General features: G+C 31.8%; 1 protein-coding gene across 6 annotated transcripts in view; it reads left to right on the forward strand.

The window, feature by feature from the left end:
• LOC145662895 (uncharacterized) overlaps positions 1 to 16410 on the forward strand; it is a 246747-nt gene that overhangs the window by 184115 nt on the left and 46222 nt on the right. Inside the window, exon 5 of one of the 6 annotated variants that reach the window (XM_081728890.1) lies at positions 4049 to 6391. The exons of the other annotated variants lie outside the window; for them this stretch is intronic. Coding sequence (XP_081585016.1) covers positions 4049 to 4293 — 245 coding nt within the window. The 3' untranslated portion in view covers positions 4294 to 6391. Of the gene's footprint in view, positions 1 to 4048; positions 6392 to 16410 lie in introns of those variants that run through there. 6 annotated transcript variants of the gene reach the window in all.

The following is a 16410-nucleotide window of genomic DNA, read 5'->3' on the forward strand; positions in this document are numbered from 1 at the left end:
AAAAAAAAAAACGTTTATACATAACTTAAACAAGTGACTCAAATTTATTGTATTCTTGTTAAATTACAGTTAGTAATTGTTTCCGTTCAATGATATAAATAGCACGTATTCTTGTATTTTATATTTTTGTAATCTAATTTAAGGTAAATGTGATAATTTTTATTACTTTTTTTATTATAACATGACTTCAAGAGAATGTGCTGTAAAGATATTTCTAAATTTTTAGTAATGATTAAAAGTAAGGAAGTAGTAGCTTCAATATTTCATTTACCTCTAACATACACCAAATTTTAATTTATTTTGTATAAATATAGATGCTATGATGAGTAATTATCACTTCGAGAATAATTGTATAAAAATTTGTTAATCAGAATCTAGTCAGTTTTTTTTTCTTTCTTTCTTCTTTTTGAACATCGAATCTGTGTCTATCTTGAACAGTTTGAAATGTTCTACAAACGAGCTACGATGCTTGGAAAAAAAAAAAAAAAAAAAAAAAAGAGAGAGAAAGAGAGAGAGAGAAATCAGGCGAAGGGATGAAAATTTAGTGAAGTGTATATATTAATTACAATACATGATTTTGTAAAATTCACATTCTTTTTTTTTTTTTTTTTCATTTTGTAGAAATTAGAAAAGAGTTATTATTAAACCCCCGTCAAACTTTCTTTCGCATAAACCGAATTTCAGATTTGAAAACACATAGTTACGTATTTTAGAGCTTATAAAGGTACTACGATCTCGCACATTAGTAGATTTAAACTAATCTCATGACCTTTAGATTAATAGACCTGTGTTCTTATCAAAGTTGCATCACCAAATCAAGAGCTGTCCAAACCATTATTAGTCGAAAACTCGAAAATATTCCACTTCTTGGATTATGTAAATATACACGTGTTGAACGAAGAACTTTATAAATGTACTCTCAACACATGTAGTTTAAACTTTTCAGAAACAGAGCTTTTTAAAAGTGTAAAGTTAGTCTGTTTTCAACAAAATGCAGTTATTTTCAAATGACCGTATATCTATTAGACCTACATTGAAGCATTTTAAGTAGAACAGACGAAAGTTTTATAATAAGTATGGTTTACCCACAACCAATGAAATCAAGTAGGGGAGTTATGGAGTAAAACAGAATACTTACAATTTTTTAAATGAAAATTTTAGTGTTTCACCCTATCTACCGCCGTAAAACTAAACGATGCACGTAAAATATACGTGAAAATGTTCTTTAAAAGATATATCAGCAGTGCTACTATAGGATACATACCATAATCAGGACACTCCTCAGAATTACTATATCAACGGAACTGATTTTGAAAGAAATGTTACAACAAAATACAGAGTTATTTTCAAATGACCGAGATGCCTAATACGCGTAGGCCCACAAAGTTGATAGAATGATTGACGAAAGTCTTATAAATATTATTGTATTGATGGAAGGAACATAGTGCTTGCAAAGGGTGCACAACAGGTAATACATCGGTCCCGGAACATTTTGGGGAAATTGATCCGCACAACTATGAGGGAAGTGTTTCGATCCATGAATTTCTTCTAAACCGAGATCATTCCGCGACGCCATTACCTACTCTAACACACAAATACATTCAACCATATATGAAAAGTAGTATGCACTAATACGAAAATATCAAGGTAAGAACATCTTTCAAATGCACCAGCCAGAGTGACAACACACTCATGAAAAGAGAAAGAAAAACGTATGCATTTTACAATCGAAGATAGTAAGAGTCGAAATAAGCAAACGCATTTTTTTCGCCCTTACGTGTTGCAACCATGTGCTGCAACCACACGCAGCAATAAATCCTTTTTTCTTCGCTTCATAACAAAACCTGCCTCTCCCTTGTCTATCCCCAGTGGTATGATTAAAGACAAAGTTGAAAGGGCAACAGTATCTAACTGATTATTATATTTTCCTTGTCAAAAGTTGACTTCTGCAAACATAAGAAGGTTACGTTCCTCCACTTTTAAAATAGCCACGGAATTTCTGTAACCAGCAGCTGTCTGGTATGTCTTCAGAATAAAATGCATACTAGTGCATAGATTTCATACCGAAAAAGTTGAAATTAATAAGGTTTAAATGTGCAAATAGCGTGGTGTCTCGATTGAGTTGTTTCATACTCCGAACCTTACACGGAAGTATCTCCAAAGAGTCACTCCGGATACTAAAAGTTAATACCACTTCTTTTGTAGTAACTGTAGTATGGGTGAATAAAAAACAAAGGTTCTGTGAGTGATTTTCATACATCAATAATTTCTTCACAACTTGCATTGATAATATTAGTACAAGATTTGAATGAGGTACAGTTATTAAATACATTTGATATTGTGGTGCTTGAAGTGTTGCTGGACATTGGGCACGATACAATGCTGGATAATACCGGTAAATATTCGTACAACAGTCAACGAAATGGCTAATACCATACTACAAGCTTTGATACATAAAATTTCGAATAGATCAAGTGAAAAGCAACATACTTTTTTTTTATTATTATTATTATTATTAAAAAAGCAATACTTCTCAAACCGGAAGACCGAACTTTACCGGATGGCAGTTACTTTAATTAGGCTGTTACTATTTGGATATTAGAGAAGATATTCGATTGCTAGGCATTGACTTGCAAGAACTCGTTATTTTAAAAACAATTATAATAATAGCATATTGGTCTTATTCCATATTAATAAGTCCTATCCAGAATATGCACTACGATTTTTTTTTTTAAATCTCAACTCAAAATACAAGGAATTTTATGATACTTCGAATGCAGTCACGAAAATGAATTTAGTATATGAATGAGTTTTATTCGAATCAGTTACTGGGTGACAACAAAACCCACCGAACTTTTTTTTTTTTTATAGTATATTTAGTTAACGTGCCTCAAAAGGGGATGATGATATATTTAGAACTCATTAATATATAGGAATATGAAAACAAGCAATTTATAAGGCGTATATAATAAACCATTTTTGTATAATTATTAGTTTTATGTAAATATTATTAAAAGTAATGGATTTTTCTTAAAATTTCGATTGTTTTCTTGAACGAACACTGGTAGGTTGGCATAAGCGTTTAAAGTTTTAGTTTAGATACATAAATACCAAAAAATGCTCAACTACAGTGTTCAAAACAATTTTTATTTGTCTTATCCATGTTTTATCATGAAACTTTTCCGTGTTGTGTAAAATATAATTACATACCAAAATCTACCCTCACTTCTAGAGATCTTTGCTTCGCTTCCCACCTTCCTCCTCCCTTTCTTTCATACACACACACTTACTGCATTTTCGTTTAGTTGATTTGAGTCATCAGTTGTAAGTCAAATATTCAGTTTCAGGCCCAATTTTGATCCATCTTCGAATCTTTTTTTTTTTTTTTTTTTTTTTTTTTTTTTTTTTTTTTTTTTTTTTTTGGTAGGACATGCTGGAAATTTAGCAATTACTATTATATTAATATATTAGTCAGTTACTATTATATTTACCTCTCCTTCATTAAAAAATAAGGACAGCTTGATCTACTGTAATAAACTAAGGTCGAGAAGAATCGCTTTACCTCAATCTTGAAGTCAGATTGGCTGACACTTGCGATCAATTAAAAGATTAGTGGTTTATTCTATTTTGTCTTGATTTGTAGTACGCGTCACATTTCGAATATTGAGTTCTATGTACAATATTATGTTTATATAGAAAGTTGATAATACACTCGATTTTATATTATATCGCCTTATTTAAGCTTACTAACGCATGTGTGCGTTTTTCAGTGGAGCTTCATTTCTTTTTGTTAATAATTATCGTACATAATTTTTCATCACACACTGTTTGTTGCTCGTGTATGTTTTCTCCGCGTAATCTATACAGTTGCTAATTTTTTCTTCTTTTTTTTAAATAATGTTTTTCATTTCTTTCTGATGTGACATAATTTGTTGTATTATAAATTATCCCCAAATTACAAGGTATAACTTTGTAATTTTATAAATTTCTCTGTGTAAAACGAAGACAAAATCTTTGCTCGATCGTGATATTTTTTTTCCTGTTGCAGGGTCAAAAACTTGGCATATGCGGTATGCCTTTGAAAGACTGCCAGGTCCAGGAAATCATCATAAGTGTAAAATGTGTGGTAAAATAGTATCTCATATTAGAAATCACTATCACGTACATTTCCCAGGAAGACATGAATGCCCAGTGTGTCATTCAACATATACTCGAAGTGACAGCCTTCTTGCACATTTTCGGTTAAAGCATCCGAATTACGACAGAATGACTGGGTCACCATATTTTGAATAAATCACCATTTCGTAGAGGTGATCGTAGTTTTTGTAAATGGTATGTGGATTTGGTGACGTGATTTCTTATGTAGTGGAAGGAGGAAGAAAAACTAGACATGGCGCCATGTTTAGTAGTGCTTTTGACATTGAGTGTTTGTTACTTTTCTTAGTTGGTAAGGTTTGTTTGTTAAGTAGGTGGACTGCTGTTTGGGACACACTATATTATAAGGTGTAGGCAAATACCTAGAACTTACAATACACTTTTCTAAACATATCTCAAGTCATGTGGTTATTCTGTGCAGAACGTTCGCGACGAACGCTTACAACGAGGATGCTTGATCTTGTTGAACGGTGAATTCCTTGGAAAGTTTAACCTTTGTGGAACTTCAAGTTATTTTTAAATTATATGCTCGGCTTAGCAAATCATTCTACAAAAGAAACTTCATTTTAAACGCCAAATAAACGTAATATAATTCACGAGCTCAATGTACTTTGTCGATTCCCTGCTTAATTGATGATTATCAAAGAGATAACTGTTAATGTTAAAATATCCATGGTGATTTTTTAGTCTTATTTACACAGTGATTTTTTTCATTTAAAATATGGCTTTAAGAGTACACTGCCAATGTCAAAGAAATCTATATGTTATTTTTTTCTTTTGTTTTGTTGGTTTATTTGTAGTCCAAAAGTATTACGTTAGAAGAATAACGTAACACGTTTAAATGGAATGATAGATTGGAACCAATAATGCTTTAAGGTATGAGTTCCCAAAGTGAACAATGTGGCCCACCACGCCCCTGTCTTTGAAAGAATGAATGAGTAGGAAGATTAATAGGGACGTCAGCATCGAGGCTATATGTCCCCGTCTTGGTCCGTGGTATAACTGCTGTAAGATAAAAGTGTGGAGCTTAACAGTAAAACGCAAATTGTTTATTTTCATTATATGTGTATTTTAAAGAGTGAAATAAAATGAAAATAAATACCTTTTATTGTTGTGAAAGCTTTACCTTCATATGACTTCCGAATTTGATTTATCTCGGATATAAGTATCTCTACGAGGGCTATTACGAATGAGGGCTAATTATATTCTAATTTTGTATTTTTCCATTCAAAATAATAGAATCTAATAATACAAATGATTATTTTCTTTTAATAATACGCCACCAAATTGAATTACCACATTTTTAAATTCTGGGTATAGGGTCGTAGCGTGGAAAGCGTGGGAAAGGAGATAATCTTGGTGTCAAAATGTTTGGAGATATCTTCTTTAAAAACGTCAGTAAGTGGGTTCCTGATATCTTCTTTTGTATAAGGTATTGATTGACATCTCAAATAACTCGATCCTTTCATTCGTTTTGTTAATAATAATACACATATGTTTTCAGTGTATGAATAGCTAAGTCAGGTGCATTAAAGCTACGGACTAGCTGTTCAATTGCATTAGAGCTTTGATGTTTTTCTATAATAATAATCGTACTGTAATTCTACATTGCACGAGCTCATTTCAAAAAGTCAGAGGGTATATTTAGAATGGTGAGACTTATATGTTTGATATATTGGCAGGAATCTCACTGTTAAACTACCAATTCGTTCTGAACTATAATTGAGGGGAGAAAATACCCTTCTTCAGAAATTCGGCACGCACCTACTTTTTGATGTTTATTTGTGTTAAATAGAAGTCATTTCAAATTACAAAGTAGAAGGGAATACAATAGCAAATAGTACTCTTTGTTATATATGAATTATCTTGTACGCCTAAATTACTTATAACTTTAACTGCTCCGTTATTTGATTTCAATACGGCGAGAATTTGCGTCTCAATATGTACTATTGATGCCATTATAACCAAAAGATACGATAGCAAACTCAATTACGGTTACTTTTGTCATAATTTATGCTACCATTTATTTTCAGCATTCTGCGGAGGCTAACCACCTTAGGGAAGGCAATATCCTGATATTTTGACCAACCTATGTTACAACCCATCATTAAACATGAAGACACATTCAGTCAGAATTCTTTTTTATCCTGGCGATTTATTTAAAATTATTACCCACTTTCGTCTACTGCAAAAATCCCCCGGAGGAGCGATAATAAAAATAGTTCTTAATATTTCGTCGTCGGCAATTCAAAACCTGCTATGTGCATTTTTCAGGAGAAGCGAAAAACAGTATCCTGGTTAGATTTTTCGCTTTATAAAAGTGATGTTATAAGTAATATTTGATGCTGCACGTAACTTGATACCTTCTCAAGTAACTTGAGAAGATATCAAGTTACGTGCAGCATCAAATATTACTTATAACATCACTTTTATAAAGCGAAAAATCTAACCAGGATACTGTTTTTCGCTTCTCCTGAAAAAATGCACATAGCAGGTTTTGAATTGCCGACGACGATTTGTGTATAGGGGTTCCTAATTCTCAGAATATTGATGATCATCCTATAAAATATATTCAAGTTTCTACCTGGGGGAGAAAGTTTCTATAATTTCCAATATTTCACGAAAAAAAAAAATATATTCAAGATAGTTAATATAAATAATACATAATAATATTGCACCTGGATAAAAACCACCTGCGTTTTGCAACCTCTTAGCCTTTTAAAATAATAAAAGGAAGAGCGATTACAAAATTGATTTCTAGTGCAGAAGTTACTGAAAATAGGATAAGTGTGTCGAACTTTATACACGTTGTTTGATTGTAATAGCATTGATATATTGTGGGTATATACGTTAAAATTAATGAGAGTTTGTCGGTTACAATATAGCCTTGTGCTGTACCGCGATAAGTTCTCGTATTATAAAAACCCTCACATTATTTGGTTTCTTTGTATTTGTATTCGATTTCCTAAGAATATAACAAATTGCCATATACGTTAACGTGTATATTTGTTAAATTTCAGAAAACATTTTTTATTTGCAGTTGTTTCCTCTTTTTTATTTTATAAATCCTAAAAATATAAGATAATAGCCCAAACTTTAAAAGTACTTTCAATAAATTCTGAAAGTAATGTTGTTTCAGATAATTATTGTTTATTGATGTAATATTTAGTAATGTCCGTAGAACAAAGGACTCCCAGTGTGTGCATATAACTAAATGTAAGATACTTTGTGATATTTTTAAGAATGTTTGTATTATTATGACTGATAACAATGAAGTTAACTATGATTTAGAGTAGTCTGCTCATTTTTGATTATTCGTAAGACTGTGTTCATAATTTATTTAACATTTGACGAAAGTGTAATTATAAGTTGCAGAAATGGCAAATTAATTTTAGAATGCATTTGAGTCAAAACTAGAGTGACATAAGATAGCTTTTCCCGTGTAGTAATATTTTCAAAGAAAGTTCATTTTAATACGTCCATATTTTGATGTAATTTTATAGTGAACTATTGTTCAGTTTAATGATTAAAAAGAGTATTCTTCCCAAATATCAAATATCAACTCATGTGACAACATTCTCATATGTTTATTGTACAGCGTTTAGTATGATCTATTAAAGAATTAGCGCAGTGGTCTATTCGCATGTCTAATTTGCAAACGTTTTATTCTTAGAATAGTTCCTATAATGCAACATACATGTATGTGTTCCTGTATGTGAACACAACGGTGATATTTTGTTTTTATTATGTTCTTGGAAGATCGTGTTCTGCCAGAATTGTAAGAGTTCATTGAATTTCAGCTTGAAATCAAAGAACTTCGTAGCCTGATTCTCCTTTATAGTGTATTTTTTGAACAAATACATTCTAATAGTAAATCTTATCTTACTAATAAAATCTAAGGAAAAACAGTTTGTTAAAACTAATGATAAATACCCTATTTTCTTACTTATTTTATCTGTAATTATTATATATATTTGTAGATCAGATAATGAAAAGTGGGTTACTATTTGTAATCATATACATCAAGTTGTCTAAAAAGTATGGAACCGTTGGAGGTCAAAATTGAGAAGAAATTTATTGTAAGTTGAAAATAACATTATGAAACCACGTATGTACCAATTTCTTCGATGACCTACCTGCCATTTTTCGGCAACACCACAATTCCGTCGCCATAGAACTGAGATTTCTGGTCAGAAACTTGTAACGCTAAGTTTTCACAGGCCTATTTTGAAACTAACTTAACACCATTCAGCGAGTTCTTTAGAGAACCAAACAAATGATAGTCTGACGGTGCTAGGTCCTGGCTATACGGTGGATGCATTAAAACCTCAAAGCCAAGTTCTCCAATTTTGACGGGTCGTTAAAGATGTATGCAGTCTGGCGTTGTTGACGTAGTATACGACAACCTTTTTTGCTGCGCAGTTCCGGTCGTTTGTTTTGAATTGCTAGGTGCATTCGCCCTAATTGTCGACAGTACAGGTCTGAGACTGTTGTTCTGCCCGCTGGAAGCAAGCTCGTGATGCACGATACCCTTCCAATCGTACGAAACACAGCATAACTTCTCTGGACTTCAGTGTGGTTTTGCCTCAGACTATGAAGCATCTTCAGCTACGATCTTTTTAGTACTTTTTTGTAGATTATCTACTTTTCATCATTGGTAATCCATCACTTCAGAAATAGCTCAAGTTCGTTACGTCTCAGTAGAAATTCACAAATAGAAATTCAATCGAGAAAATGTTTTTGAATCGGATCCTGTGGCACCCAAACTTCGACTCTTTTTTTTGTAGCCAGCTTTTTCCAAACGATTTACGCTCTTGTGTTATTTGTTTACGTTCTTGGCGATGTCATGACTTCGTACATGCCGACCTTGATCGTCTTTTACTAGAATATCATCTACTTGCACTGTGGTGGTCGCCCAGTGTGAGGAGTATCTTGGACACAGAAATTTCCATAACAAAAGCGACTGAATAATTTTTTGGCTGTTGCTTTTGATAGCGTATCTTGGACGTACACAACCCAGATTTCTTCACGGGCCTGAGCAGCATTTGCTCCTTTAGCATAAAATGTAGCGCAGTTTTGAAGAAAATTTACTCATCTTCCCGACGCAATATCGTACGTCTCATTCTACCGCGTTTTACACATCTACTAGCTTCAACTGTCAACTATCAAATAACGTTAAGCCTGAACCGCTGCAGCTCATACAGCCTGTCTAATGCCATCACGTGCACAAAATGCTCACTACTTTGTAGACATACTTCAATATGTTCATTTATTGAGAAATTTAGCATTCATTAATTCAATGTTCTAAATTGGGATAATTTCACAGATATAAAATATATATTTAATATCTTAATAAAATTTATTCTTATGTATATGCAGTGAATTTATAATTATTGATGAATTAATAAAATAACCTTAGACTTACGAAGTAAGATTACGAGATTTAGAAGTGTATAATAATAATAATAATAATAATAATAATAATAATAATAATAATAATAATAATAATAATATAATAATAATAAAATTATTTTATTCGTACTGTTGAGGCGTGTGGAAGAAATGTTGAAGATATAAAATCACAGCATTTGGTGGTAACAAATACAATAAGGTTATTTTCTGGACTATTTATAGTGGCGTAACATCAGTACCGACCTTTTATTAATTTGGAAGAATATTTGTTTCTGTTGTATAATAAGTACAAGCTAAATCTATCAGGGATGCAGTAAATTTTTGAAGAAACTGTGACGGAAATAGTAATACCAGTGAATTATTATTGGATGGCAGGTATTAACAAAGAATTTAATTGCAATGATAAACCAACTTTTATTAGTTGGTAGTTAATTATTTATTTTATATTTCTTTTATTATATTAGATATTTCTGACAAGACACATAATACACATTAAAAGTTATTAAACAATTTTATATTTTCACGCAATAGCATGATGCAACTTACAAGACTACAGTAAAAGAACGAAGAGAAATAATTTCCTATCACTACTTTATTACTTGGTGAACTCTACTTCTTTTCAGATGGCTTCAATATACGTTAAAGTAGGAATCGGAACGTTATGATTTTCTAGTTGAACGCATATTCTAAATAAGGGTTTTCACTACTTCATTATTGGTGAACTTTACTTCTCAGATGGCTTCAACATACATTAAAATAGGAATCGAGACGTTATATATTTGTAGTTGAACGTATACTCTGAACAAGGGTTTTCGGACGGCTAGCAACACTGACACAACCGTTTGTGGGTGGAGTTACATCAAATTTTGTTAGCCTTCTGCTGATGTCATGTCAAATAATTTGTTCAGACGGTAACAATAACTTTTTTTTTTTTTTTTCAGAATTGCTTTCAAGTTAAAAATGAGTAAATCCCTACATCCTTCTGTAAGAGTTGTTTTAATAATATTTTGAAAATGTCTTCCTAATGCATTGTTAATCTTACTTTTCTGCAAATTAAAGACAATATTTTCTTTTGACGTTTAGACTACTGTACTTACTCAAATGTACCAGTTCATTCATAAGATAGTTAAGACCAAGATTCAACCGCCATTCATCATTCATCATTTCCATAAATAAAATTACTACTACAAAACAATTAATATGTAATAAAATTCAATTGAGCTTAAGAAGAAGGACAAGATGGTAACAAAATATTTTTCACAGAGGGAAGTAAATTATTTCTATTACCGTGTACAAGTTTTTAGTAAGTTTTCTTAATGTTCGTATACTCTCAAACAAACGAAATAATGAAAATACTACATGTAGCATTTTAATATCGTTCCAGCTATTGTATAAGAATATTTCTCTTCAGAATATTAGGATTTAGTGTTTGATACAAATAAAAGAAATTATACATTTTACGTATAAGATAAGTTACTTGTTCACCATGTATACATTGAAGGTGTGTCATTACCTGTTTTTTTCTTATTTGTATCTTCTGAAATTACTTGCTACACAATGCAGAATTTCATAATAGTATTTTATACCGAATGACATCTAGGTAATGAAATAGGGTTTAAACTGGGCGGTATATGTTTCTTATAGGCATGTCGGGTATATAATACTAGTTGAGAAGCCTGTGGGAAAGAGATATTTTGATAAAGAAAGTGAGAAGATAGTATGATGCAAGATCTTAAGAGTGAGTTATAAGAATCTTGATTGGATTAGCTTACCATAAAATAGGACCCAGTGGCAAACCTTTGCTTCGTAGAAGATAAGCCGTCGTGTTCCTTAAGTTCAAGTTTAATTAGGTAGTTGTAGGGTAGTAAACTAATTTTTATGAAGAGTGGAAGAATAAACTTAGTATATTTATCCTTCTTTTATTTTAAGCGTATAAACCTTACCCTGATCAAGTGGTAAATAGTAGTGAAACCGTTCTTGATTGTTGCAATAGAATGTTTCGACTTCTTGTATCTATACATTGTACTAAACTTGTAGTTGAGTCAGATATATTGTGAAGTTGTATTTTGTAATTATTATTGTTTATATAAATTTCCTGTTCCTCAGTATACATCATTCTGTCTCAAGTCGTCTAAGGAAATAAATTTTCTTGCCTGATTCGCTCAGTATTACGCGAACGTTAATTTGAGTCATTAATTTTTTGTATATGTGTTCAAATCATTAAATAATTTAGTCATTAATTACATTCGTGTAATATGTGGAAGATTTATAGAAATATCATCTACTGTGAAATTAATATTTTAATAAGTGTATGTATTTTTATAAGAATGCCCTGTAATTGAAGATGATGTGATATAAATAAAGCAAGAAAGATTTGTGGAGAATTCATTACTTTAATTTAAATTTAACATTTTATGTATTCTTTTATTATGTAAAGTGAATTTTGAAAAGTTATATGTAAGTTTTCTCTTATTTCTATAGGTAGACAAATATTAAGAGTCATTATTGTATATTATGTTTCTATTTTGTTTTTCGAGAAAATCCAGTGTTGCAGATGTTCAAATTCACTGTTTTTTTTTTTATACTAAATATTGTTTATAAACTCAAAATCTACCTTCTTCCTTTTAATGCTGTTGACTTAAATAATTTGTTTTGGTCCATAAGCATACAAGAAAAGCTGCAGACGGTAGATGAAGGCGCTATGTTTGCGAAGATTTTGTCTTTAAAAGTAAGGATATAGCGCTTGATGTTCGGAGTATTCATTTTTAGAAACATGACTACACACAGATACAAGGATTCAGATTTCGAATTGTAGGTTACATTTATCCAGTAATGTAGCAACTTAGACTTGTGAACACAATTAAAAATAGAGAGTTAAACAGTGGCCTATTATTAATTGGTGTGAAAGCGACAGTAGTTTTTTTCAGTTATCAATTATTAGTATAGAATACCATCGAATGATAAAAGTTAGTTCTTAAAAAAATAAAAAAAAAGTGACAGTTTAGAGATAATAACACGCTGAGATAATTATATATAAGCAAGATATCTGACCTAAGAATGACGGGTATACCTTGTGTTTTCTCCGAATTGTGAATATTGGACCTTCACCTCTCTTCCCTTATTCTCTTTCACATTTTGAAAAATAACATTAAAATGCGTTTACAGAAGCCAGTACTGTTCCTGTTTATATACCATGTGTAAAATAATCGACTATTTGGTGGAACTAAGTGATAATATCAGTTTTGTTAAGGGAATGCGAGCGCTCGTTTCATCGTGTCAAATCATATGATACGTACTTTATCGGTGAGTGTCATTTCGTCATTTATGAATAAAGACAGGAATAAATAAATAAATAAAATAAAAGACAAATTCTGACCAAAGCATATATTATATAATAAATAATAGTGTTATTTTTTATTATATATGCTTTGGTTAGAATTTGTCTTTTATTGTATACAAGAAGTTCTAAAATTAAAATGAATGGTATTCAGATAAAATAAGTGTGTTATATTTGTTGTTTATAATTTGAAATTCTTGAAGTCAATCCAAAGGTTGTCTCGGAAATGTATTACCAGAAACTGTGCTCTTCTGACTAAATTCACTAACAATTTGCAAAGACATTTTCTTTTAACATCCTTAAGCCTAAGTAATTACCCAGAATCCTTGCCAGTGTGGAATTAAGGCTCCACGCTTTCATGACATTGGCATATAAATGCAACGATATTTATCAGTAACATTTTCGGCCGTCTTTACCCATTTCCCTGTAGGTTTCCCCAGGTAACCATTTGACAAGAGGTTGAATGAATCCGTGGATCGCATTTGGAGAAAAGTAAAGCGAAAGAATAAGTGCTCAATCGGAAATCAAATACGAACCGTCTTGTTGGTAAGTAGATGCTTTACCAACTACTCTCCTATCGTACCATATTTTCTGAAATTCCCCTTCTTTGCGTGAGGAAAATAGTCTTGTGTAAAGTATTTGAACCTTCTCTCTTTCCTAGGATACGCATTTCAATGAAAATGCAGTGATAGTGATCCACTTGTCCTCTTGCCCAGTATCAGTTTGAGTCACACAAACTGATTTCTATTTTCTTGTATTTCTATACTTCCTCACAAAGTATTATATTATCTATTGTTTACCTTCTTTTGCTAAACACTCAATATTCAACACTCAACACTCAATAATCTTTAAATTAACCAAAATATATTGTATTTCGACATAATCAAAATTCTTGAAATGTTTTCACAGGCTATCTTCATAGCATACATAGTGTTCTTTTATTCTTTTTAGTTGCATCTAAGTAAGTCACCACTCTTTACATTTTAAAAATTAACGAATGGGTTTTGTAAATAATAATACATTTTTTAAAGTGTAAAAAATAGTGAGTTGAGAGCATCTAAGGAACAGAAAGAAAAAGATGTGTTTAAATGCAAGTAAGTTAAATAAGCAAGAACTATAAGATATAATTATAGCTTTTAAATGCACTATTTAAAAATGTAAGTATTTTATAGACTCAAATGCGTCAATATCTCCTAAGTTTTGAGTACGTTAGATAAAAGACACACATATCTAAAAATCTCAAATCATGAAACACATAAGAAATAGACACTTGTGGAAAAAGTAGCAGTCTTTTTGTCCGAAAAAAAGAGGGTTTTTTTTTTTTTTTTTTTTTTTATTGTGCAGATGTTTATTCATTATATCTCTCTGTAGGGAACATAGAATTGAGTCTGAAAAATATAAAGTTCGTTTCGTTAAGTTCACTGGTAAGCTCGTTTAATTAATGAGATTGAGCAGAGGAAAGTTGGAAACTCCTGAAGGATGAATGTAGCAGGTTTTTCTTGAAACTTTATATTTCCAGGTTTACAATATTCAGGGGCAGTTCCGTAATTTAGTCACAAAGTCATGTGCCCTCCCAATTTATACGAATTTAAACAATCGAGAAAAATATGGATTATTGCTGTATACGAATAAGAAACGACCGAGGAAAAATGTTAGTTATTTTAATATGGAGTTCGCAATCTTGATTGATGACTATGAGAGATTTGGCAACATAGTGGAAGTCACGATGCTTGATGTTACTCTCTGTTCATGTGTTCTGGCTTGGCTCTTTCCAGCGATCACCTGCATCACAGAGCAGCCCTTTAAACTCCTATCCTTACGTACAATATAATCGCACATTTCTCGTGATGTAAAAAAGAATCCGTTTCCTTGGCTGACGGAACCGTGGGAAAAGAGGAAATTGGGCAGAGCGTAAGTTGTATGACTATGCTGAGGAACTTAAGCCGGACGAAGTGGAATGGATTTGCCCCGCTTCTCGCATACACACAGAAGAATGACTAATATTTTATTAAAGATTATAAAAATCCACAGTAGAACTTCAAGTTATTGTTTGTTTGCGGGCACATATTCATATTATTATAAAGGAAAATAATAATAAGTCATCATAGTATATTTTACAATTTCGGAATTTAATAACATCTTATGTATGTTTACTTTTTCTTCAAGTAATTAGGGAATGAATGAATATTCTTGTGCAACATTTTAACTGGGTTTACCACTGAAATGTTACTGTGAAAGCGAACATGCGAAGTCATAGGTAAATACGTAAGTATTACACTTGTAATTGAAAATTATAAAATAACAGTAAATAGAGAATAGTCAGTTGTCAAGGCATATAGAGTAGTTTCAAGACAGACAACATTCACGAGGGGTCAATAAACTCGGCCGGCGGTAGATTTGCATAACTTGATGCATATTTTCAACTGTCTCATGTGTGTATATGCTTAGTAAACGCGTCTTTAACACGGACATCAGGGGGTTGATTCTCTATAGACAGTTGGTCTACGTTTTGGTGCTGAAAACGAATGGTCGAATGAATTACACATTTGCTTTAGAAACGATCGAAATTGAATGCATACTTGTTTCAATCCATCATAAAAATATTATCGTGTCTCTATTTTAGAATAAACAAAAATAGAGTATAGATAGAGTAAAAAAATAAATATACGAAAAACGAAACTAGTTAACTTTTCACCATTTAGTTTTTGTGTCTGTTTCAAAGTACACTTTTTAAATATGTACGTTAATGGGTATATATTCGAATGATGTTTATACAATCGATTGAAGGGTCATCTCTGGTGCGAGGAGTTTTTGGTTCGATCCTCGCCCACATCATTGTATGTTAAACAATATTGTGTTCTTGAGTTTCCTCAAGATCTTCCCATTTTCAATCACACTCTCATTCCGCCAATTATTATTTTATTAGTTCAAGATTTAAGATATAGATTTCTGGACTTTCGACATCTATGGCAATTTAGCCCGTCATGTTTGAGGGATAACGTCCCTCGGCGAGCACACTGTCCGAGGAAAGAGAAGGAAAGAAGCAGCCTGGAACCTATAAATTAGGTACCAACTCGGCATTTGCCTGGTGTGAATGAGGAAAACCCAGAGAAGCCTCATTGAGGGCAGCTGGCCTGAAAAAAGTGTTTTACACTTTTTCGACCGAGTGCCCCCACCAGGAATCTTTATTAATTCAACCGTATCCTTTAGCCTAAAGGGCGGTAACATGAGATGTAAAATAAGAAATTTCGTTTCATTTACAGACTTGATTGAGAAAATTCAGTTAAAAGAAATAGGTTGAGAAGTGTTGGCAACATATGTTGTTTTTCACTTTTTGAATAACTTTGAATTCTTTGTGCTGAATGAAGTATGCAAAGTAAATGTTAATAGTTATGTATGTAAGACATATATTGGATACATGATTATACAATGGGATTTTTTTCCTGCAATATTTGTAACGTACGCGTATATCAGAATTTAAAGAATGCCTTCAAAGTAAAACATCC

Source organism: Thermobia domestica, chromosome 10, assembly GCF_964235325.1.
Source record: "Thermobia domestica chromosome 10, izTheDome1.hap1.1, whole genome shotgun sequence".
Lineage (NCBI taxonomy): Eukaryota > Metazoa > Arthropoda > Insecta > Zygentoma > Lepismatidae > Thermobia > Thermobia domestica.